Raw genomic sequence first — 27257 nt, 5'->3', positions numbered from 1 at the left:
CCCCCCAGCTTCCTCTCACCATGTGATCTGCTTATACCTGTGGGCTGGCTGCTGTTTTCTGCCATGAGTACAAGCAGCCTGAGGCCTGTGCCAGATGCAGCTGTTCCGGAAACATAAGCCAAATAAACCTCTGTTCTTTATAAATTACCCAGTTTCAGGTATTCTATTATAGCAAGAGAAATGGACTAATACAGAAAAGTTGAAGAAAGGGAGACCATGTTCCTTGTCTTTTTTGTGTGTGTGTGTGGCAGCTGAGGTATGGAACCCTAGATCTTGGTGTTATCAGCACCATGCACTAACCAACTAAGCTGAGCTAACTGGCCAGCCACCCACTTTCCTTCTTGTCTTTTCAGGGTTTAACTCAGAGGCTACACAAATCTCACTGGCTAGAACCTAATCACGTTGTAAGACGTAGTTGCAAGGGAAGCTGGAAAATACAGTCTTTAGTTGTGCAGCCATGTGTCCAGTGAAAACTTCCCTATCATTGGTGAATGGTTATTAAGGGGACATCTAGCCATCTAGGTTACACAATTAAAAGACTGAAACTGGGCTGCCTGATTAGCTCAGGTGGTTAGAGCATGGTGTTGGTCACACCCACATCGAGAATTTGGATCCGTGTACTGGCCATCTGCCAACAAAACGTAAAGAAATAAATAATTTAAAAAATTAAAAATTGAGGGCCATCCTGTGGCTCACTTGGGAGAATGTGGTACTGATAACACCAAGGCCAAGGGTTCGGATCCCTATATAGGGGTGGCCAGTTCACTCACTTGGGAGAGCGTGGTGCTGACACCACCAAGCCAAGTGTTAAGATCCCCTTACCAGTCATCTTTAAAAAAAAAAAAAAATTAAAAATCGAAACCAAGGGCCAGCCCATGGCTCGCTCGGGAGAGTGTGGTGCTGATAACACCAAGGCCACAGGTTTGGATCCCTATATAGGGATGGCCAGTTAGCTCACTTGGGAGAGCCAAGTCAAGGGCTAGGATCCCCTTACTGGTCATCTTTTGGGAAAAAAAAAAAAAAAAATCGAAACCAAGGAAAAGAAGAAAAACAAACAAAAAAAGAAACTAAGCAATCAGAAGGCTCATGTGGTGACTGCTGAATGATGTATAATGGGGCTTGGAATAGAAAACAATGGAAAACTCATTTGATGCCTAGTCTCTCAATGTTCTGAAATGTCTATCAAATAGCTTATTTTGATCAAAGTAAAGTCATTATTACTGTCATAAACCCAAAATATTCATGTCTGGATTAGTCCTTTTTGTGTTGCTATAACAGAATACCTGAGACTGGGTGATCTATAAAGAAAAACAAAATTTATTGCTTATAGTTTTTGAGGCTAGGAAGTCCAAAGTCCATCTGTTGGCGGCAGCAGTGACCCAGGGTTCTCACATTGCAAGATGGTGGAAGCAGAGAGAGCAGAGAGAGAGAAAAACAGACTCTCCTCTTCTTTTTTTTTTTTTTTAAAAGATGACCGGTAAGGGGATCTCAACCCTTAACTTGGTGTTGTCAGCACCACGCTCTCCGAAGTGAGCAACCGGCCATCCCTATATAGGGATCCGAACCCGTAGCCTTGGTGTTATCAGCACCACACTCTCCCGAGTGAGCCACAGGCCGGCCCTCTCTCCTCTTCTTTTAAGATCCCCTTACCGGTCATCTTTAAAAAAAAATAAAAATAAAAATAGATAAATAAATAAAGCCCTCAGAACCACACCCCTGACCACCATTTCTAATCCATTCACTACTGCATGGTCCTACAATCCAATCACCTCTTTAAGGCTCCGTCTTTCAATTACCATAATAGGATTTCCCACCCTCTTAACAGTCACAGTGGGGCTAAGTTTCTTCTTTTTTTAAAAGGTGACTGGTAAGGGGATCTTAACCCTTGACTTGGTGTTGTCAGCACCACGCTCTCCCAAGTGAGCCACGGGCCGGCCCCCTAAATTCCTTATCTCTATCTGAGACCTTAGAAGGGTCTTTACAGTCCATATTTCTATCAGCATTCTGCTTGCCACCATTTAACCAATCTCTAAAACGTTCCCTGGTTTTCTTCTAAACTTTCACGAGCATCTAGTCCTTTCTATCCTGTTCCTCCAAATTCCTTCAGCCTCTCCTCAACACCCAGTTCCAAAACTGCTTCCACATTTTCAAGTATGTTATAAGCAACACCCCACTTCTCTGGTACCAATTTTTGTATTAGTCTGGTTCTCCAGAGAGACAGAATCGATAGGATATGTTATAATTATATGAGAGGGATTTATTAGGAGGATTAGCTCACGTGACTGTGAAGAAAAGTCCCACGATAGTCCATCTATAAACTGGATGCCGGTAGCATGGCTCAGTCCAAGTCCAAAGGCCTCAAAACCAGGGAAGCTGATAGTGTTCTTGGTGTGAGTCCTGGAACTCAAAAGCTGAAGAGTCTCGAGCTCTGATGTCCATGGATAGGAGAGAAGAGCGTATCCCAGCTCTAGCGGATCCGATATTTTTGAATATGGAACTTTTTTAGATAGTATACCTGTAATTTCTCTTAGGTTGATAGTGGGTTTTGGGATTTAGTATATTTGAGAGGTGTGTGTGTGTCCATTATTTCACTCAGGTCTAATTAATATAATTTAAAAACATAATTAGATCACACCCAAGAGATATTTGGAGGAACTCTGGTTTTTTGCGATCAGGACAGAGAACCTAAAGGAAGATCTAAGAATCTTCAGATATTTGAAGGTATGAAAGGGATGAAAAGTATTGTCTTTGAAACTAGAAAATAAGAGCCAGAACCAGGGGTGGAAGTTATAGGAAGGTGAATTTTGATTTAGAGTAAGGGTAACTTTCTAATAATTAGAACTGTCCAGGAAGTGGAACTAAGTGCCTTAGAAGGTGAGTTAATTTTTTGTCCATGAGAGTTGTCAAGCAAAGATCCAAAGGGATGTTATAGAGAAGTTTAGTGTATCAGTAGTTTTTGAAACAATTTGAAAACGTAGCCTCAATTTCTGAGTTATCCATCAACTTGGAATTTATATTCCTTGATTCCTTTCTAATTCTATGTATCTGTGTCTTCATCTTAAATCTCAGTAAAGAAGCCAAATAAATATATGTTATGGGAAACAGATTAGAAATTTTAGTTGTGTAATTAAGTGCTTTTACTTGATTTTTTTTTTAAATAGACTTTATTTTTTAGAGCAGATTTAGGTTCATAGAAAAATTAAGTGGAAAGTACAGAGAGTTCACATAATACCTCCTGTTCCCTCACGCTGTGCAAGTTCCCCTTCTATAGACATCCCATACTGTGGTGATACATTTGTTATAATCAATGAACATGCTTTACCATATCATCATCACCCAAAGTCCATAATTTACATTAGGTTTCACTGTTACCTGATGCTATTTTGAATGAAAATATGAGTATTCCTATTCATCTTTAAGAAAGTGGTTTTCAATCTTTTCTTGCTCTAGTTTAGGCGTTTCTGTTTTCAGAGATCCGAAAGGTAGCTAGAATCAACATCATAAAGTATTCAGGGTTGGGGAAAGTTCTTTTTTTATATAATCTTAAATGTTCACAAACGTTTTATTTTGCTAGCTAACAGTATTTTTTTTTTCTTCCTTTTAAGTTCCAAAAGAATTGGTGGAGCTCCATTTGAAGTTGATGAGGAAAATTGGCAAATCTGTTACAGCAGACAGATGGGAAAAATATTTGATCAAGGTAACTATTTGTAAATTCCCTTCTCTATTACTGAAATATTACTTATCTGGCATAAATTGATGTTATGTTTCATAATATGCTGATCTTTTTTTTTTTTTTTTGTCCTTTTTGAGACCGGCCGCACTGCGCTCAGCCAGTGAGCGCTGTGAGCGCACTGGTCATCCCTATATAGGATCTGAACCCGCGGCGGGAGCGCTGCTGCGGCCCAATATGCTTACCTTTTAAAATAGCTTACTGAAAGTTACAGAATATGATTCTAAAATCCATGTTATTACTGCAAATGTGTGATTTTCTTCTGCTGTTGCTACTGAGGAATAGTCTTGAGTTCTACAGTTAGATTTCAGAGGTGTAATATCTCTTTTGTGCCTAACACTGTGCTTAGGACTTTTCATGTCTTCTCTCATTTAATCCTTAAAGACATCTTAATCAAATCAGATAAGATACAGATAAAGCCCAGGGAAGTTGTCATTTTTGCTTGAGATTGCACACTTCATGTAGGTAGAGCCAGGGTTTGTCCTTTACTTCAAAGATAAAATGTTAGTGTGGAAACTTCTAAGTTATCAACAGTGCCAAACCTGTTGTTAATGAGGACAATCTAAATCAGAAAATGATCACTTTATTTTTTTTTTATTTTATTTTTTTTTCCTTTTTGTCTTTTTTCGTGACCGGCAACGGATTGCAACCCTCAGTGTCGCGCCCGTACCGGACCGGGACCAGCCACGGGATCGCAACCCTCGGTGTTGCTCCCGCCCCTTGCTCAGCCAGTGAGCGGCCGGTCTGTATGTGGGATCCGAACCCTCGGCGGGAGCGCCACCACGCTTCCCAAGCGGCGCACTACAGCAGTGCGCCACCGGGCCGGCCCAGAAAATGATCACTTTAGAGTAGACCCTATTAAAGGCAAGACCACTCAGGAAGAATTGCCAGTAGTTGCATCCAAACAGAGAGCCACACAATTTTTAAAAGCCTAAACCAATGTATACACCTGTCTCTATGATGTCCTTTGAGGATATTTTGACTTTTATAACATATCAGAATTAGGTTATATTTTTAGGTGATTGAACAATAATTGTTCTTGTCTGCTTTTTAGAAAATGTATATGTTTATGTATACATATGTTTTTATATCTGCTCTCTTTTTTTGGAAAGCATGAGGGGACTGCAAAAGTTCATAGAAAAATAGAATGAAAAGACAATACAAATCTTTCCATGAACTTTTGAAGTACCCTTGTATGTGGATTATAGAATGCTATGGAAGGAGGAACCATCAGGGAACAAGAGTTGCTTGTTTTTATTATAAATATTGTACGTGCTCTTCAAGTTATATTTGTTGTGTAACACGCTACTCCAAATTAGGTGACATAAAACAATAATCATTTTAATCAGTGCAATGACTTGTTAGATCAGGAATTCGGAAAGGTCATTTCAACTGTATTCTGTTTTTTTTTTTTTGTCTTTTTTTTTGTCTTTTTGTCTTTTTTCGTGACCGGCAACGGATCGCAACCCTCAGTGTCACGCCCGTACCGGACTGGGACCGGCAACGGGATCGCAACCCTCGGTGTTGCCCTCGCTCCTCGCTCAGCCAGTGAGCGGCTGGTCTGCATGTGGGATCCGAACCCTCGGCGGGAGCGCCGCCGTGCTTCCCAAGCGGCGCACTGTAGCAGTGCGCCACCGGGCCGGCCCCAACCGTATTCTGTTGTTTGAAGCAGTCACAACTCTGCCCAGATTTGAGGGGAGGGAACATAGGCCCCCAGCTCTCAATGGTAGGAGTGTTTAAATTTTGAAAAACCCAAAATAAAATATATTCCAGTATTTTTGCACAAGTCTTAAGCATTGCAGAATTGGCTCAGCATTTCAAAAATTTGATACTATGGGTTTTCTAAAAGCCTGATTAACTAAAGCTCTGAAATATATTAAACTGTAAATGATAAATGAGCAAATTTTTAACTACTCAAAGTGCTTTTTCTTTTCTTTTTTTTTCTTCCCTTTTTTGTCTTTTTTCGTGTCCGGCAACGGATCGCAACCCTCAGTGTCGCGCCCGTACCGGCCCGGGCCCGGCAACGGAAGCGCAACCCTTGGTGTTGCGCCCGCACCTCGCTCAGCCAGTGAGCGGGAACCGGTCTGCATGTGGGATCCGAACCCTCGGCGGGAGCGCCGCCGCGCTCTCAAGCGGCGCACTGTAGCAGTGCGCCACCGGGCCGGCCCTCAAAGTGCTTTTTCTAATACTAGTGAAGTTGTTCTTTTGCCTTTAACAAAATGTTTATTAATGATTAAGAGTCAAGGTTTTGGAGCTTAAAAAGAGATGCTGGGATTTCAGGACACTGGTTTTAATATAACATTTTAAAGGATATAAGTAAATCTGTTTATTAAGGGTTTTTTATTTTTATAATGTTCTGAGAACTGAAATAGAGGTATCTTTTATACTGATCCCAACTACTTTGCCTCCTTGAGTTTCAGTTTCTTCCTAAGATGTACAAATTGAGATGAGATGGTTCTGTAAGATCCTTCAGTTTTATGTTTACTTTTCTAGCTCAATATTTAAGAATTGAGATATATTCACATACCATAAATTTGACTTTTTAAAGTGTACAATTCAGTGTTTCTACTATATTCTCAAGGTTGTGCAGCCATTACCACTGTCTAATCCAGAACATTTTTATCACCCCCAAAAGAAACCTTATACCTGTTAGCAGTCAATCCCCTTTACCTGAGCCACTAGCAACAATTAATCTGTTTTATGACTATGGATTTGCCTATTCTGGATGTTTTGTATAAATAGAATCATACAATATGTGGCCCTTTGTCTCTGCTTTCTTTTATTTAACATTTGCTATTAGTAACATTTAGTTTATTCACAGTGTTCTGCAGCCACCACCATTGTCTGTCTAGAACATTTTCATCACCGAAAGGAAACCCTATACCCATTAAGTAGATGTTCCCTTGGCAGCAACTAATCTGCTTTCCATCTCTATGAAGTTGCCTATTCTAGATATTTCATATAAAAGGAATCATACAATATGTGGTCTTTCATGTCTGGTTTCTTTCACTTAGCATAATGTTTTCAAAGTTCATCCATGTTGTAGCATGTATCAGTACTTTGTTCCCCTTTTTTTTACGTGCATAATATTTCATTGTATGTATATCTCACATTTTAAAAATCAATTTATCAGTATATGATATTTGGCTTGTTTCTATCTTTTGGCTATTATAAATAGTGCTGCTCTGAACATTTGTATACAAATTTTTGGGTAGACATGTGATTTCATTTGTTTTGAATATATACCTAGAATGGAATTGCTGGGTCTTATGGTAATTCCATGTTTAACTTTGTGAGGAACTGTCAGAGTGTTTTGCCAGGTGACTGTACCATTTTACATTTTTTTACCATGAATATATGAGGGTTCCATTTTCACATCCCTCCTCACACATCTTATTGTTTTTTGTTTTGTTTTTATTATAACCATACTACTGGGTGGGTGTAAAGTGTCACTTCATGGTTTTCATTTGGATTTCCTTGAAGACTAATGATGTTGAGCATTCTTTTCATGTGCTTGTTGGCCTTTGTATATCTTCTTTGTCCTTGTCTGTTTTTTGATTGGTCGTTTGTATTTTTGTTGTTGAGTTGAGAGAGTTCTTTGTATATTCTGGATACTAGACCCTTACCAGATATATGATTTGCAAATATTTTCTCCCACTGTTTGCATTGTCTTTTCACTTTCTTGATAGTGTCCTTTGATGCATAGAAGTTTTTAATTTTGATAAAGTTCAGTTGATCTGTTTTTCTTTTGTGGCTTGTACTTCGGTGTCATACGTAAGAAATCCTTGCCTAACCTAAGTTCACAATGATTTAATCGTTTATTTTGTTCAAAGACTTTCATAGTTTTAGCTCTTTAAATCTATGGTTTATTTTGATTTAATTTTTGTATATTCTGTGAGGTAGGAGTCCAACTACATTCTTCTGCATGTGGATATCCAGTTGTTCCAGCACCATTTGTTGAAAAGACAATTCTCTTCCCCCATTGAATTGCCTTGACATTCTTATGGAAAGTCAGTTGACCAAAAAATGCAAGGGTTTCTGAAGTCTCAGTTCTATTCCATTGACTTATATGTCCATATTTTTGCTAGTACCATGCTTTCTTGATTACTGTAGTTTTGTAGTTTTGAAATTGTTCTTTTTCAAAATTGTTTTGGCTATTCTGTCTTTCCTTGGATTTCCATATGAATTTTAGGATCCGCTTGCTAATTTCTGTAAAAATGCCAGCTGAGATTTGTATAGGGATTGTGTTGAATCTGTAGATCAATTTCGCATATTGCTCTCTTTACAAAAGAGTAACAAAAGTAACTCCTTTGATCCTTGAACATAGGATGTCTTTCAATTTATTTAGGTCTTTAATTCCTTTCAAACAAGAGCCTGGTCTTATACTTCTTCTGTTAAGTCTGTTCCTTGTGGGTTCCTTAATACAGGTGCTCCTTGACTTATGATGGGGCTATGTCCTGATAAACCCAATGTAAGTTGAATGTATTGTAAATGGAAAATGTATTTAATACACCTAACCTACTGAACATTATAGCTTAGCCTAGCCTACCTTAAACATGCTCAGAACACTTACATTTGCCTACAGAAGGGCAAAATCATCTAAGAGAAAGCATATTTTATTATAAAATGTTGGATATTTCATGTAATTTATTACATACTTACTGAAGTGAAAACCAATGGCTTCCCACCATTGTAAAGTGGAAAAATTGTAAGTCGAACCATCATAAGTGGGGGACCATCTGTACAAGATTATGACATTTGTAAATATAAATAGTTTTACTTCCCCTTTTCCAGTTTGGATACCCTTTATTATTTTTTGCTCTTGTAATTGCTTTCTCCAGAACCTTTGGTACGCTGTTGAATAGAAATGGTGATAACAGGTGTCCTTGTTATCTTGTTCCTGGTTTTAGGGGGAAAACTTTCAGTCTTTCAATTTAGTATAATATTTAGTATAATATTAGTATAATATTAGCTATGAGTTTTTAATAGATGCCCTTTATCAAGTTGAGGAGGTTCCCTTTTCTACCTAGTTTGTTGAGTATTTTTGTTATGAAAGGGTGTTGAATTTTGTCCTTTGGCCTTTGTGCTTCTTTTGAGATAACCATGTGGTTTTTGTCCTTTAATAATATGGTATATTACATTGGTTTTCATATGTTGAACCAACCTTGCAATCCTGCAGTAAATCCGACTTAGTCATGGTGCATCATCCTTCATATATCTTTCTAGATTTGGTTTGTTAATTTATTGTTGAGAATTTTTGTTTCTGTATTCATAAGGGATATTGGTCTATAGTTTTCTCGTGATTGTCTTTGTCTGGTTTTGGTGTCCGGGTAATGCTGGCCTCATAGAATGAGTTGGGATGTCTTTCCTCCTCTTTTAGTTTTTGAAAGTCTTTGCGAAGTATAATATTAATTCTTTAAACATAAATTTAGAAGTTAGCAGTGAAGCCATCTGGGATTGGGATTTTCTTTGTTGACAGATTTTTTTGTTTACTTAAGCCCTTTACCACATGTGCTAATGACTCATATCTTTATCCTGAATCCTCTTAGTTCCAAGGCCAGTGTACTCAATCAAGTACATTTTGGACATCTTTACTCAAATGCTGATGAATCTATACTAGGCGAAAGCGTAAACCACTGTAACAAAGAGACCTCAAAATATAATTGCTTAAATAAGCAATAAATTTATTTCTCTCCATCATAACAATCTGATTGGTCTAGACTCTTGAGGCAGTTGTGTTCTATGAAGTTATTAAGGGATCTGGGTTTCTTCCATTTTATTGTTCCACTGTAGGGCATTTTGCTTTTCTTTGTGGTAGAATGTGCTTCAGTTACAAGCTGGGGAAAGAAAGTCCAGGGCAAGCAATTTCCTTTTAAGAAGAAAGCAGAAGTTGTACACATTACTTCTACTGTTCTGTTGCGAAGTACATGGTAACATGATCATACCTGTTTGTAAAGGTGGCCATAAGCTCAAGAAAATGAGGGGGTGGGTGGAGAACAGATTTGTGTGGGACAACTACAAAGGATTTGATTCCCTTCCCTCTGGGGGTAGTATACGTATTGGTGAATTTAGGCATGGCTACATGACTTGGCTTTGGCCAGTAAAGTGCAAGAAAAAGTGCTATGTTACACGTTGGGGCAGGAGCTTTAAGGGTAGAGCATATTCTTTATGTTCACTATCCTCTTTGCTGTGTGATGATTGGTACTTTTGTAGGTAAAGGCTGCTCATCTTGGGGTGAAGATGGTATGGAGTAGAACCACTGCCAAGCTGTCATCAACATATGGTGTTGCTGAAGTAAACCTTTGTTGCTATAAACCAGGGTTGGCAATCCTTTTCCTAAAGGGTTAGATAGATATTTTAGGCTTATAGTCCTTACAGTCTCTGTAGCAACTACTCAGTTTTGCTGCTGTTGTTGTGTAAAAGCAGCTATAGGCAAAACATAAATGAATGTGTGTGTGGCTGATACGTTCCAATAAAACTTTATTTACAGAAACAAGCAGTCTGTAGACCATAGTTATCTGACTGCTGGTGTAAACCATTGAGATTTGGGGATCATTTCTTTCTGCAGCATAACTTAGACCACCCTGACTGATAGCTCTGGTGAAATAGCACTAACAGCCTCACCTACTTACCCAAGCCAAAAATATAAGTATCATCTCACTCCTTTCTCATTTCCTGCCTTTCCTTTCTTTCTGAGCTCTTCATTTAACGGGTAAAGATATTAAGACCCAAAGAGGAATACTTATTCTTTGCCATGTATCCAAGTTAGTAAAAGAGAGTCTAGATTTTTTTTTTGTAACCTAAATATTATTCCTTGCCTTGGTAAATGGTACTATCATCTAACCAATCACTAAAATAGAAACCTGTTAGTTTTCCTATACTTTTCTTTTGTCTTTCACATCTAGTACATTTACCAGTCCCTGATTGAGTTAGCTTCCTTTCTCTCAACTGAGTCTACTCTATCATTGCTATCTCTATCCAAGTTAAGGCCATTGTCTTTCACTTGTATTATTGTAGGAACCACCAGATTGATTTCCTTGCCTTTAGTTTACTTACCACAATTACAGTGTTAAAGTGAAAGAGTGATTTCTCCTCTGCTGTAAATTCTTAATGTAGGGGTCCCTGTTGTCTTCTGAATGGAAAACAAATTTCCAAGCCAACAAAATTGTAGATGTGCTGGTCGTTGCTTTTTTCTCTGGGTTCGTTTTTTGCTATTCTCTCTATCTGCTTGTCAATATACATACTATATTCTACCATACAGAACTATTTTTGGTTTCCAGAATGGCCATATTGTTTCTGGTTCCTTGGTTGTTTGTACATGGTTGTCTAAAGTTGGCCTTGTCCTCAAGATTTCTACCACTTTCTTAATATATCACTTTGTTTTATTTCCTTGATAGTATTTATCACTTTTTAAAATAATCATGTTTACTTTTTAAATCTGTTTCCTCCACAATAATCAAAGCTCTATGAGGGCAAGGATTTTTGTCAGTCTCCATAACATTTTTAGCACCTGAACCAGTGCCCCACACATACCTGTCATTCAGTAAATATTTGTTGATTCTATAAATGGTTGAATGAATGCCTAGAACATTTTTCTTGCAGAAGCCCTGTGTATCAGCTGCAGTATATAACATAGTATACACTGTTTATTAATTGTCTGTTTATTTTTCTTGTATCTGCTGACCTTTCTTACCAGGTTAGGGAAGTATAAGTATTTTTCAACATTTTGCCATCTAATACCGTGCCTAGCTCATGGTAGGTACTCAAATGTGTTCAGTGCGTACTATACTTTTATCAGATGTCAGTTTTTAGTGCCTATTATTACTTTGGTTCTTATTTCATAGATATTTTAGCTTTCTTTGATGCCATCGAAATTTTAAAACATTTGTTTTAAAGAATCTCATTGCTCCCACTTTAGGGGCTCTAAGGTCTAGGTTAGGAAAGGTACGGTTGACAGACATTCACCCCTTATAATTGTCTCACATGCGTCCTTGAACTAACTTATTGTTATTTGAGAGCCAGACACGGCTCTTGGATTTCCTCATTTTGGAGGACCTTGTGATATTCCTAAGGGAATGAGATTGGGAAATCTCATTTGTTTAAAATGTTAAAAAATATAAAGTATATAGATAAATAAAAAGAATAATTATAATGTCTATATTCCTACCACTCAGAATTAATGCTTTTCTGTTTCAGTAGCTCCTTTCACATTTTTTTCTAACTTTAATTGGGAAGTGCTTTTCATGAAATTTTAAATCTGTCCCCCTTTTATTATTATTTTTGGCATATATTCCAAACTTTAATCATAATAGTGAACATATATATAGTCTTTTTTTGTTTGTTTTTGGTTTTTATTTATGTGTAGTAAAGAATTCTCATAAATGTTATCTAAAAGTCAGTTTTATTTCTAAACACTAAATAATTAGCTTTTATAGGCCATATGACAAACATCTATGTCTTATTGATCATCAGATACACTCATTATGTGTTTATTTAACCATTGTTATAGTTGTTGACTTGGATTTTTATCATACTTGCAATGGTTGAATTATAAAAATTAGTTTTAATGTATAAATAGATCATGTTTTGTAATTATGCCTCAAGAAAGTCCTCACCAGTATTTCATCTTGAAGTTCGCCGGCACCTTCATCTTGAAGTTCTAGCCTCCTGAACTGTGACAACATAATTTATGTTAAGTCACGCAGTCTGTGGTTCTTTGTATACTTTATTATATACAGATATATATACAGGTATATTACATATATGTATCTATGCATACATAATGTGTATATCTACACAGAATATTATATACATGTGTATTATTATATACATGTATCATATACACATGCTTTTATACTTAGTATGCTTTGAGAATTATGTGTTCAGTGAAGGTCCTTTAAAAGTGGTCTGAAAACTCAATTTCATAAAACACTAATTAGATTGTGATTATTTACAGTATGAGAAATTTCTTCAGCACACCAGTTTTCAAATTGTTTTTCATGAAGACCTAGGATTTCTCCAGAAATGCTTCTGGAAATTAGGGCTTTCATAACAAAATACCACAATCTGGGTGGCTTAAAATAAATTACCTTATTACAGTTCTGGAGGCTAGAAGTTCAAGATGAAGGTGCTGGCAAATTTGTTCATGGTTAGGACTTTCTTCCTAGCTTGCATATGGCTGCCTTCTTGCATATGGCTGGTGCGATCTCAGATGGCCTTTCCCTGTGTGTGTGAGAGAAAGAGATCTCTGGTTTCTATTCCTCTTCTTTTAAGGACACCAGTCCTATTGGATTAGGGCCCCACCCATGTGACCTCATTTAATCTTAATTATCTATTTTAAAAGGGTCCTGTCCTCAAATAGTCACATTGTGGGTTAGGGTTTCAACATATGAATTTGCGGGGGGAGACAGACAATTCAGTCCATAACAACCTATGAGAGATTTTGTTGGAAAAAAAGTGATTCTGCTGACTAACAAAAAAGGAAGGAAGGTTGAAAATTACTATTGTCATAAATTACATAGTTTCTTCAGCATGAGAATTCCTTACAATTGCATTCACATGCAGCTTTTTATTTTTCCTTTTTTTTTTGTCTTTTTTCGTGTCCGGCAACGGATCGCAACCCTCAGTGTCGCGCCCGTACCGGACCGGGACCGGCAACGGGATCGCAACACTCGGCGCTGCACCCGCACCTCGCTCAGCCAGTGAGCGGCCGGTCTGTATGTGGGATCTGAACCCTCGGCAGGAGCGCTGCCATGCTCCCAAGCGGCGCACTGTAGCAGTGCGCCACCGGGCCGGCCCCTCACATGCAGCTTTTTAGGAACCCATTTATTAATAGTATCTTAAGTGGTACAAACACTTCAGGTATTATCTTGGCGTGAGGATTTGTTGGGATGATTAAAACTTTGATTATATTATAGTATGGTTCTTTAAATTATTATGGAATCTGAATGTAGTAATTTCTAGACTAAGGATAAAATTTGTTGTATCAAGAGTTCTAGTTCTACTATTAGGTTTTTGATCCTGAGTAAATAAGTTTCACATTTCTGTGTCTTGACACTTCCTTCCAATCAGAACATAACAATTTTGGAAAAGAAAAATGTTCCTGTTCCTTACAGTTTTGGGAATCATCAGGTAGTAATGATAGCTGTGAAAACACTTTGAAAAGTAAAATTTATAGAAATGCATATTGCCACTTTCACCCTCATTTGCTTGAATTTCTCAAGTAAATAAAAGATTTATTTTATTATTAGTGAATTAATTTTTTATTGCAACATAATCGATTATACATATTTGTGGCATACAGATTTGACTATCAGTATTTTTGTACAATATGTGATGATCAAAACAGGATTATTAGCATATTCATCATTACAAAATGTAATTACTCTTTGTGTCCATTACCCAATTTCTCCCTAATCCTCCTCCCACTCCCACTTTCCTACCTCTAGTAACCATAGTTCTGTTCTGTCTTTCCGAAAGTTCAACGTATTATTGTGGTTGTTGCTTCCTTCATTCTTTGTTTGTTTGATTGTTTGTTTTTTAGCTCCCACTTATGAGTGAGGACATGTATTTCTCTTTCTGTGACTGGCTTATTTCAATTAATCTACTTTTCTCCAAGCTCATCCATGTTGTTGCAAATGGCAGAATTTCATTTTTTTTTATGGCTGAGTAGATTATTTTGAATGTATGTTAAAACACCCTTGGAAGGAAAAATTACCCAATTTATTCATGTCATTGTCTAGTTTTTAGTAAGTGGCAAGCTCCAAAATAAAAAGGTTAGAATAGAAACTGCTGTAATTTTTCTGTTATTCTCCCAATTGGCAGAATAATTTCAATTCTAACATAATGTGAAATTACACTCCATCACTGTGGTTGTAGTAATAATAGTATCTACTTTCATGCTATTTTTTAACATCTATTAAAACATGACAGAATGACCATTTGAAAACTTTTGACTGACATTTTGTTTAAAAACAGTAATACAAGACCAGAAATATAACTTCATTATATTATGGTCAGGTTTCCCAAGAATTACCCAAATATGCTCTATTTGCTTTTTCACTTCCTACTGAATCTTTCCCATCTGGCTTCTGCCAACATTGTGCTACCAAAAGTGGTCCTTGCCAAGATTCCCCCATGTTGTCAAATGCAGTGGATCTTCTTCAGTTCTTGTTTACTAAGCTTTTTGTCATTCTTCCACAGAGTTGAAACTTATTAAATCTCTCTCAGTTTTCCTTGGTTTCTTCTTACCTCTGGTTGTACTTTTCTATTTTCTTTTGCTGGCTCTTCTGTGTGACCCATAAAACATTTCATGAGTAACAAACATAAGCAGAATAATCTAATAGAAACCCTGGAAGATAGCTTAAAACAATTCATTTAAACATAGCATGTAATCATATATGTGGTTTGCTAAGGAACCATGGCTGCTAAAGCTAGCAGATTTTCATTCACCTAATTTAGCAACCATTTTTTGATGGTGTATTCTGTAAGGGACCTACTCAGTAAGGTGCTACAGGGGTTTAGAGATGTATGAGACACCGATGTTTTTGAGTCTGGAGTTCAGTAAAGAAGAAGAATAAAGTAAGTACACATTAATATAATGTCAGGTAGAATGTAAATGCTACAGTGGTGTATCAGTAATAGAGTAGTTTGGGGCTTTGCAAATATACTTAAATTTTTTTCATCTTTTCAGTGTTTGCAATAAAGATTATGACTGATAAAAAAAAATTAGTTTCTTTCCTTCCTTCTAAAAAATAATGCTTAGGAAAATAATTTGAAAGATACAAGTGGCCAAAGGTGGTAAGGTAGAAAGTGTTCAACCTAAAAGAATACTTATGTGTGCTCACTCAGTAATTTTTATGGAGGACACTTAGAACAGCTGATATGGGTTGAACTATAGGCAGAATTTTGACCCTTTGGTTTTTCATTCTTTGGTTTTATACTCATGAGTATGTTACATGGCAAAATAGCTTTGCTGAGATAAGTAAGTTTATCGATCAACTCACTTTAAGATAGGGTGATTATCCTGGATTATCCAAGGGGGCCCAATGTAATTACAGGAACTCTTAAAAGCAGAAGAGGCAGGCGTAAAGGAAAGTCACAGAGTTTTGAAACCTCAGAAGGACACTGTTGCTGGCTTGAAGATGGAGGGGTCACATGGAAAGCATGAGAAGGAAATGAATGCTGCCAACAATCTGAGTGAGTTTTCAAACGGGTTTTTGCCCAGAGCTTTCAGAAAGGAACATAGCTCTGCCAATGTCTGTAAAGAGAGAACCCAACTGAGCCTTGCTATAGCTCAACTTCTGACCCACAGAATCTGTGAAATAGTAGGTGTTGTTTTGAGATGCTAAATTTGTGGTGATTTATTATGCAGCAGTAGAAAATTAATACAGATATTAATAAGGGATTTATAATCTGATGGGAAAATCACCAGTGGTTGGAAGGTTTCAAAAAATTCCACATAAAAAGAATTTTCCATTTCATTTTTATCAAAAATGTGCTCTTTTCCTGAAAAACCAGATAGAATCTTGAAATTCTCAGATTAGTGCATTTAATTATTTACTTTAAACCCTGCCTGATTAAACAAATTTACTTCTTGTTACCAAATCAGAGCTGGAAAGAGGTAGAGTTTGGGTATTGCAAAATCTGTCCTGCATTCCTGGCTCCATAGCACTGTTGATCTCACTTGTCTGAATCTGAGTTGATTCATCTGTAAAGCTGAGAAACTATCATCTATCTTGCGGATAATTACGAGAATTTAATGAAAAAATGTGCAGTACATTCAAAATAGTGTATAAGTCTAACATATTGGCTTCAAGTATAAAGTAATACTTGAAGATACTGTTTTTACCCAATCGTCAAGGTATGTAAAAGGTACTGCTTAAGGTACGTTAGTTAGTAGAAGTTACCATGCCACAAAAACTGTAAGCTTATTTCCTGGAATGATAAGTTGTTATTAAATTCTGAAGGTAAAAATAAATGACTTTATATGAAATAGGAAGACAATCAAGATATGTTCAGCATTGGAAGGGTCTATTCCTTATTGACTGCAGGGAATCAAAGTTGTATTCTGTTTATTGGCTGCCTTAGGCCACTTCAGTCTCTGCGTTGTTATGTTCTTGAATACAGTCCTATGTGAGGAAGGGGAGGAGGAAGTACCTTCTATGTGCATACAGTATAGTTGGACCACATCTGAGGATTCAGCCAACCATAGATGGAAAATATTCCAAGAAAAAAAGTACAACACGAAAAAAATACAAATAAAAAATTAATAACTATATACATAGCAATTACATTTTATTAGGTATCATAAGTTATGTAGAGACGATTTAAAGTGTACAGGAGGCTGTGCATAGGTTATGTGCAAATACTACCCCCTTTTGAATTTTGGTATCCTCAGGGGATCCTGGATCCAATCTGCCTTGGATACACTGAGGAACAACTCCATGAAATTTCACCCACACCTTTCATTGTAGATCCGTCTATTGATATCCCCATTTTACAGGTGAGGAAACTGTCATTGCCTTTCTAAAAATCTCTCTCCCTCACCAAAATTCATGAGAACTGGACCCTGTCTACCTTATTCACTGTTTTATATATATATCAGAGGTCCTCAAATTATGACCCACTGCCTATTTTTTTTTAGTATAAAATAACTTATTACATAATTTATATTTATAGAACATAACTGCTTTCTTTAGAACAAGAAAATTTACAGGTGACAGATATTGCTTTTTTTGTCAAAGACTTCTTCATGCAAAATCGTATACATGGTCACTCCTATTTCAAATAACATGGTGGTAAACAGTGGTTATTAATATTTTTATCTGTGCCTCAATCATTTACCAACAATTATGCTTTTAGACTGTCATGTTGTTCACTTGCTAAGACATAAATGTTTATGGAAAAGTCAAGAAATGATTAATCATATCTCCTTTAAGATTTATAAAAGAAATTCTTTGTAACATCTTTATGTGAATGAGACAACATAGGTCTTTCCACATTGTAAGGTAAATACACTGATTAAGTTTCTCTTTTTCCAATATTAGTTTTAAGAATATAACATTAGGATAACTTAGCTCTCTGACTTGATTCTCTAATATAATGAATGCCCCTGTATTCTCTATACAGTAAGAAATTACATCTTCCATAGTTTATGTATTGTAGATGAACAGTTTTAATAAGGCTTGTGAGCCAAGAATGCTTTATACAGAGGGTGCAGATTTATAATCCATTTATTGAAAGAGAGCACTTAATGGCCAGCCCGTGGCTCACTTGGGAGAGTGTGGTGGTGATAACACCAAGGCCATGGGTTCGGATCCCTAATAGGGATGACCGGTTAGCTCTCATGGGAGAGCGTGGTGGTGACAACACCAAGTCAAGGGTTAAGATCCTCTTATCGGTCATCTTTAAAAAAAAAAAAAAAAGAGCACTTACTTTGAATTCCAATTAAGCAAACTTATTCAGCCTTCCCCCAAAAGAATCCCACTCTTATTAGTACACCTGTATTACAAAAAATATACTCAGTTTTTATTATATATTATATAATATATTATGCACAATATGTTTGATAACCAATCACTATATCATATATAATGTAATATATTATTATTGTAGTTTAAATGTTATCAATAAAAAATTTTGCAAATATTTTCTCTCTTGTTACATAGGTACCTATATTATATTCTTGATTTAGCCTTTTGGCCCTCAAAACCTGAAGTGTTTACTCTGTGGCCCTTTACAGACAAGGTTTGCTGACCCCTGATAGCACAGTGCTTGGCACGTAGGTGCTTAATAATTATTTGTTGAATGAATGAATGAATTGTTATTAAGTAACTTTGCAGAGGACACAAAGCCAAGTTATCAACCCAGGTCCTTTTGACTTTACAGCCTGAAAAACAATGAAATTCTCTTTATGGCAATAAGAAAGAAATCCCTAAGTTGTTTAAAAAAGGAATGTTGTCATTACTCATGTATATTATTCTTTTCTTTAAATCACCAGAGTGATACCTGATATAATGTGGACATAGGGTATAATTAATAAATGTTTGGTAATAGGCTTTATTTATATTAAGTTATTACTTGTAACGTCTCTAAAAATATAATTTAAAAATCTAATTACAAGTTTTTCTTTGGCCAAAGCTATATTTTCTTCTTTAACCACTATTTTCTCTGCATTGTTAAAAATGCTATTGATAGTCTAGAGCAGGAATTGACAAACTACAGCCAAATTCAGCTAGCTGCTGGTTTTTGTAAATACAGTCGTATTAGAACACAACCAAGTCTATTCCCTTACGAATGATGTGTAGCTGCTTTCATGCTATAGTGCCAGATTGAATAGTTTTAACAGAGAGTGTGTGATCCTCAAAGACAAAATTATTTACTATTTGGCTCTTTACAGAAAAAGTTTGTTGATAACTGGTCTAGAGGACACACTAACCATCTATTTTTTTAAATTCTCTTAGTTCTGTCTTTTATGAAGTTAGAACACCAGAAAGCCACCAAGCAACATAGTGTTAGTCAGCCGAACCAGATAGAAGGGACAAGAAAAAAGGAAAGAACACATCTGTATCAGCTGCAGAACTGCTTTTGTCTGTTTTATTATCCATGTTAGTTGTCTGCTGGTTTATAAGCTCTGGAAGGGAGGCACTATGTCTACCTTTTGACCACCATTTTACCCAGCTCTAAGCACACTGAGTGATGGATGGAGCAAATGTATTTATATGAAGTCTAAGCAATAAATTTTCTTGTGAGTTTCATAATGGAAAATGTTTTACAAAAGCTGATTTCCAAAACTAACTGTAGCTTTAATTTAGGCTTTTATACTAGATTACAGACATCTTCATTTGTATCCGAATGACTGCCAACTGTACTGATGTCATATAAACAAATCAAACACAACACATCAAAAGCCAAATTCATTCTCTTCTCTCCGCAGACTTATACATACTGAATCCATGATGTGTTCATGTTACCACCAACATTCTGACCCAAGTCAAGATTCGGGCATTGTCCTAAAACCTTCTTCTTTCCCCACACCCTAGCAATAGCCAAGTACTATTGGTTTGTCCTCCTGTTTCTTTCTCATATCTGTCTTCTATTCATCTCAATTGCTGCTGCCTAATTCAGGCTTTTATCATCTCTTGCCTGAACTTCACCTTCTGATTGGTCTCCGAGCTTTTAGTCTTGGAACCTTCTGCTACCTTCTCCTTGCATCTGCAAAAGTGATCTTTTAAATACAAAACTGTGACTCTATCACTTTCAGAATTATTTAGTGCTTCCCTTTCACTTGCAAATCTAGACTCTGTCACACGGAATATGCCATCTTTTTCATTCCTCAGAGTTTTTGCATGTACTGTATCTTCTGTCTGGAATGCCTTCCTGCCAACTTACTTTCCTGGCAAACTTACTTATCCTTTAGGTCTCAGTTTAAGTATTACTGTCTCTTTGAGGCCTTCTCCCAGGAAGATGTTTCGTCATGGACTTTAGTTTAATTTCATAGTACAAACTATCCTATGGTTTTATACTGAGTGTTCACTATGTACCAGGCACTGTGTTTAATGCTTTCTTTACATTATCTCAAGCTTGAAATACCGAATATCCTCATTTTATACACAAGGAAATTGTATACAGAGTACGTAAGTATTACTGAGAGCTGTGTTTTTTTCCTTTAGTCAGTGCTGTATAATTAATATAAGATTCTGTTTAAATCATAGCAAGTATCTGGCATCTATTAGGCCTTGTTCCTTTGCTCATAGCAGACATTACCAGTCTAACCCTTTCCTGCTAAGCCTAGACTTAGCAGACTACACTACTACCACAGATTAGTCAGTACTGGTACCTGTTTGTTAATCTTTTCTTAGTGTCTCCTTAAGACATCTGAACTAAGACCTACATGATGAAGAGAAATTTGTTAGGAAATTACCAGTAGCTTAGCCTTACTGTACAATAAAGTACCGAGAGAGAATGACAGTGAGTGGAGGCCTAGTGATCATGTGATGAGGAAGGTACTGTAATAATCCAACTAAGCAATGAGGAGGCCTGAATTAAGTTTTTGACTGTAGGAATGGAAAGGAGGGGTTGGGTATAATAAACATCTCTTTTTTTTAGTGGCTGGCCGGTATGTGGATCCAAACCCTCGACCTTGGTGTTATAACACTGTGGTGTAACCGACTGACCTAACCAGCTAGCCCTATAATAAAGAACTCTTTTTTTTTTTGTCTTTTGTCTTTTTTCCGTGTCCGGCAACGGATCGCAACCCTCAGTGTTGCCCCCGTACCGGACCGGGGACCGGCAACGGGATCGCAAACCTCGGTGTTGCTCCCGCGCCTCGCTCAGCCAGTGAGCGGGAGCCGGTCTGTATGTGGGATCCGAACCCTCGGACGGGAGCGCCGCCGCGCTTCCCAAGCGGCGCACTATCCAGTGCGCCACTGGGCCGGCCCTATAATAAAGAACTCTTGATAGCTGTTAGAGAAGGGGAGAGAGAGGTGTCTAGCAACTCAGCTGAACCAAGGGCATTCATTATGGTGCTATATCCTGCGTTTGCTAACATACATTCTTCAGTATCATACAGAATGGAAAGGAACCCCAAAATCTAGCCTGGTGACTTTTTACATTTTAAAAATAAAGAAAACCAGCAAGTGGAAATTTAAACTAGCAATTCTGCTAAGATCCATTAACCCATTGCTTTGTGGGATAGACCTTGGCCTTATCATGCTTTACATTCCTTTTACTTGGCAAGTCACAAAGAAATTTCTCTGCCAGTGAACTCTCAGGCTTCCATGAATCTCTTCTGTTTCCTGTGATTAATGGTTTTAGATAGCACATGAACAATTTCAGTCACCTCAATCATGGATAGTGAGTACCACTATGCTAAGAAACAGATACCTGCCTTCACAATTAAAGTACCTGTGCCTCTACTTTTCTACTCCCCTGCCTCGAGAAAGACAGCCATATGAAGTCTTCAAAAGTAATGGGGAAACCATTTTTAATAAATGATCGTTTAAAGGAAATTTCCTTTAGCCTCAGAATAATTTCTAAGAAACAGGTGGTAATTTATTATTACTTTTTTTTTTGATGCTGTGATCTCTTCAGTGCCCACACCTATGATTTATTTATTATTTATTATTTATTTTTTAAAATTTATTTTATTTATTGAATCAAAATTGATTATACATATTTTGGGGGTTCAACATTGAGATGTTGATCAAATCAATATTATTAACATATATATTGTTACAAATCATAATTATTCTTTATGCCCCTTGTCCAGTCTCTCCCTATTCCCCACTCTCTCCCCTCTAACCCCTCTAATTACCCTAGATTTCTTCTCGCCTTCCGAAAGAATAATGGTTATTCTGTTAATTTGTTCCCTAGATGATCTGTCCAATGCTGAGAGGTGTGATCAGATCCCGCAATATTATCATAGAGCAGATGCTGCTCCTGTCACTCTGAAATGGGCTTTGTGGAGAGAGACATCCTCTTCTTTTCTTTATCTCTTCTGATGACTCTCTTTGTGTCAGTGCACTCCAGTGGTTGGTGGACCATCTGCATGGTGGTTCACAACAGCCATGGTTATTGTGGTGACTGGTGCGCCACCCACATGGAGGTGATGTTTTTGGCATGTTCCTTGGTGCTGGTGGTGTGCCTGGTTGTGAGGTGTGTCTCGTCCCCTTCTCCATGCCTCTGGGACACAGGTGGGCCCTAAGGCACTGGCATGGTGTGCCTGGTTGTGGGGGGGGGGGTCTGGTTCCTGGCTGCATGCCTTGGGTCACTGGGTGAGCCAAGGTGCTGGCCATACCTATGATTCAGAGAGTTTTTATCAAAGAAAAAAGAAATACAGTCACATTGAATGTAATTATTGATTTTAGGAGGCACTTGATTTCAAGAAATGTTAAAGTATAAAAACAAATATGTGTCTTAGAGTAAGCAAAGACTCTTTTCTGGGACTTAAGACTTCAAGGAAGGGCTGGCCAGTTAGCTCAGTTGGGTAGAGTGTGATGTTGTAACACCAGCATCAAGGGTTTGGATCCCCATAATGGCTAGCCTTCCCCACCCCCCGAAATTAAAAGACTTGAAATGATATGGGCATTAAGTAGACAATAACCTGATGTGTCTCTTCTGGCATGTTTTTGAATCCCTCAACAAAAAATGACATTGTTCATTTGTCCTCAAGGGTAAAGTGAAAACAAGGGGTAACCCTGGTCCCTACTAACAGGTTTAGAAATCCTTTGAAATTGAATAAATTTGGCAGTAGATGCCCTTGACTTAAACAATAATTTCCAAAAGACCCATTGCTTTAATTTTGAAGATTGTCATCTATTAGCAAGTCATAAGGGTCATCTTTTTTTTTTTTTTTTTTTTAAGATGCCCGGTAAGGGGATCTTAACCCTTGACTTGGTGTTGTCAGCACCACACTCTCCCAAGTGAGCTAACCGGCCATCCCTATATAGGGATCCGAACCTGTGGCCTTGGTGTTATCAACACCACACTCTCCCAAGTGTGCCACAGGCCAGCCCCGTAAGGGTCATCTTTTATTATTTGTTAACTTGGTCATATTTTGACAAAGATTAGATGTTTCTTCAGTGTTGTATTTCTCAAAAACAAATTAAGATTGATACTCTTTATTTTTATTTGCATTGTTAATATATTAACTTGAGTTTTCTTTTTATTGAGACATAATTCATATAACATAAAATTCATCACTTTAATGTGTACAATTCATTGGTTTTTAGTACATTTACTGTGTTGTGCAACTTGCATAACCACTATCTAATTCCAGAACATTTCCATCATCCCAGAAAGAAACCCAGTACCTGTTGTAAGTCAGTTCCAGTCACAATACTCCCCACTTCAATCCCTGGTAACCACTAATCTACTTTCTGTCTCTGTGGATTTGCTTATCATAGACATTTCTTATAAATGGAATTGTAAAATATGTGGCCTTTTGGGCCGGCCTGGTGGCGCACTGGAGAATGCGCCGCTTGGGAGTGTGGCGGCGCTCCCGCCGAGGGTTCGGATCCCATGTGGAGACCAGTTCCTGCTCACTGGCTGAGCGCGGTGCGGGCGCGACACCGAGGGTTGCGATCCCGTTGCCGGTCAGTAAAAAAGACAAAAAGGAAAAAAAAATATGTGGCCTTTTGTACCTGACTTCCTTCGCTTGGTATAGTAACTTCAAGCTTTCTGCATATTGTAGCATTTATTAGTATTTCATTCCTTCTTATCATCAAGTCATACTAAGACATAATATGGGTAATACCACCTTATACTTACCTGTCATCACTTGATGGACATATGGGTTTTTTCCACTTTTCTGGCTATTAGGAATAATGCTGCTATGAACATTTGTGCATAAGTTTTTGTGTGGACATGAATTTTCATTTCTCAGCTGTGTATATATTGGAGTGGAATTGGTGGGTCATTTGGTAATTCTGTTTAACTTTTTGAGGAACTCCCAGACTATTTTTCATAGTGGCAATAGCATTTTACATTTCCACCAGCAATTTATGAGGGTTCTAATTTCTCCATAACTTGTATTTTAATAACAGTGATAATAGCTAATATTTGAGAGCTTATTTTAAACTAGCTACTATGCTATTTTATATCCATTGTCATTTAATTCACAACCCAGATCATGGAGAGGTAAATAACTCCCAAGGTCAGATAGTAGATGGTGAAGCAAGGATTGAACACAGGTTTGTCCAGTTTCACAGCAGGAATGCTTAATGCTTTACATGTTGCAAAGCATTTTCACATACTTTCAACTTTGTAAAATGTTTCTTAAAGAATATCATTTATGCTATGGTAATATATCAGCTACGATTATTTACTCTCCTATGTAAATTGCAGGTGTTAGTGCAGAAAGAACACTGAATTTATAATAGGGAAAACATTTGAACTCTACTAATTACTAACTGCATAAATTTAGTTAAATTACTTAACTTTTTTGACTCTGTTTTTTCATGAAAGTATATGTGAATTCTCTGAGCATAGTGCCTGTTAAATAGTTGGAATACAACAAATATTGTTTAAATGTTAATAATAAACTACCAAAGAAACAGCAGGGTAATTTTAGGGAACTTTTTGTCTCTTCTGTGGCTGGCATTCCCTTGAAAATTGACAAGAACTTGGGCCAAATTATTTGTACTTGAAGATATAGAAATCTTGGGTTACATTTTCTTTAGTTTTCTACAGAGCTCCTATGTGATTTTATGTGATCCGTTGAATGTTTTATAATAATAACATACCTAACCATTTTCCCATAGTGAAGCATGCAGTAGTACCTAAATTATGGCTGGGAAACCTCTTATGAAAAAGGTGCCCTTGAGTATACTTCAAGAACCCACTCTCTTTCCAGAGTGTTTTTTTTCAAGTGTGCATCACTTGTGTTGGTTATGACCTCTCAAATATATACTCAGAGGTGTTTCTCCTTCATAGCCACAGATATTTACTTAGTAAACATACCTATAAGTATAATGTCACTGTGGTGTTTTTTTTTTTTTCCTTAATTGAATCATAATTGATTATAACATATTTTGGGGATTCAGTGTTGACATATGTTGATCAAATCAATATTACTAGTATATATATTGTTACAAATTGTACTTATTCTTTATGCCCCTTGTTCAGTCTCTCCCTATCCCCCTCTCCCTCCTCCCTCCCACCACTGATAACCCTAGATTTCTTCTCTCCCTCTGAAAGAGTAATGGTTACTCTGTTAATTTGTTGCCCAGATGATCTGTGCAATGCTGAGAGGTGTGTTCAGGTCCCCCAATATTATTGTAGAGCAGGTGCTTCTGTCACTCTGGAATGGGATTTGTGGAGAGAGGCATCCCCTTCTTTTCTTTGGTCTCTGCTGGTGACTCTCATTGTGTCAATGCACTCCAGTGGCTGGTGGACCATCTGCGTGGTGGTTGTGACGTCTAGCCACTCACAGCAGCCATGGTTATAGTGGTGGCTGTGGTGGGCCACCCACATGGAGGTGATGTGTTTGGCATGCTCCTTGGTGCTGGTGGTGTGCCTGATTGTGGGAGGGGGTCTGGTCCCCAGCTCTATACCTTGGGCCCCCAGGCGGGCCCTGAGGCACTCGAAATGTGCCTGGTTGTAGGAGGAGGGGTGTCCTGTCCCCCACTCCAGGCTTTGGGTCCCCTGGCAGTCCCTGAGTTGCTGGTGGTGTTCCTGGGCTGGAACTAATTTTTTATCCTTTGCTTATTTCTAAGATGGGGGAACTTCCAGTGGGAACCAGTACTTAAGCTGTGTTGTTGAGCTAAATTGCTGCTTTGCTGCTTTTTCCCTAGGGAAGGCTTTTTGTGCAGCTCAGGGTTTAATGGTTGACCCTATTCAGCTCTCCAGAAACCCAGTGCACGTGGGTTGTGTAGAAACTCTGATCTGGGCCTATGTCTTTTCATCAAACTGCACCCATGCAATTCTATATTACCTACCAGTCTCCTCTGAGTGGTCCTGTACTGATTGGGGGGCGGATCAGCTGTTCTTGCTGTGCTCCAGTGTTCTCCTGGTGGGCCCATCTCCCCGACTGCCCGTGCTCCAGACACTTCCCATGGGATTGGCTGTGCCTCTGTCTCTTGCGATGACTCACTCGCCTCTGAATGGCTCCTTTTTTTCAGTTATTCTGCCTCCTCACTCCCATGTGGGTCCACGGAAACCCTATTAGTGGTCTTGCTGGCCTGGGAGCCACCAAGGCCGTCTTCTCCCCTGCTGCCTCTAAGCAACTCCATCTGAAGGGCACAGCTCTAGCTTCTGCTGGCTCCTGCTCCATGTGCTCAGCAGCTCTAGCCTTAAAGTGGCTGCAGCCCAAAACACTACAAACAGTTTTTTCTTTCTCTCATTGTGGCTTCTCCTGCCTTCATGAACTCTGTAGGTCTCTCCTTCTCTTTCCCTGAGCTCTAGCAGCCCCAGCTTGGCTGTCGTTGCATTTTTGTAGTTGTAATTGGTTGATTTGTGGGAGAGAGTGACCCTGGGGACTGTCTATTCTGCCATCTTGACCAGAAGCCTCATGTCAGTGTGTTTTGAAAGAAGTTACATAAAAATAGCAACTTAAAGTTGTTTCTCATTGTTTTAGCTAAGCAGATGTATCTGGGAAGTAAAAATAAAATTTCCTAATATTGTATAAGTATAAAAAGCTTTAGGAATTTCTTGAAAAGTATCATTGTATTAATAATGTGTGTTTTTCTTGATTCTTGACTGAGCTGAAAATAAGAGAAGAATGCAGAATATAAGATTTATTGAGTACTTGTAGTATTTTAAAAACCTCTTTCAACTGTTATCTGTAGTACAGAATACTTATTTCTTAAAATATAACAATTGCCGGGGCCGGCCCGGTGGCGCACTGGATAGTGCGCCGCTTGGGAAGCGCGGCGGCACTCCCGCCCGAGGACGGTTCCCGCTCACTGGCTGAGCGAGGCGCGGGAGCAGCGCCGAGGGTTGCAATCCCATTGCCGGTTCCCGGTCCGGTACGGGGGCAACACTGAGGGTTGCGATCTGTTGCCGGACACAGAAAAAGACAAAAAAA

General features: G+C 38.0%; 1 protein-coding gene across 1 annotated transcript in view; it reads left to right on the top strand.

Annotated features, from left to right (window-relative positions):
• Nucleotides 1–27257, top strand: part of RSF1 (remodeling and spacing factor 1) — a 161787-nt gene that overhangs the window by 38866 nt on the left and 95664 nt on the right. The window contains exon 2 of the mRNA XM_008565953.1: nucleotides 3606–3697. Within this exon, the coding sequence (XP_008564175.1) occupies nucleotides 3606–3697 (92 nt within the window). The remainder of the gene's footprint in view (nucleotides 1–3605; nucleotides 3698–27257) is intronic.

This window comes from Galeopterus variegatus, unplaced genomic scaffold (genome assembly GCF_000696425.1).
Source record: "Galeopterus variegatus unplaced genomic scaffold, G_variegatus-3.0.2 Scaffold15, whole genome shotgun sequence".
Lineage (NCBI taxonomy): Eukaryota > Metazoa > Chordata > Mammalia > Dermoptera > Cynocephalidae > Galeopterus > Galeopterus variegatus.
Note: the sequence above shows the minus strand (reverse complement) of the source record. Positions and strands in the feature narration are given on the sequence as shown.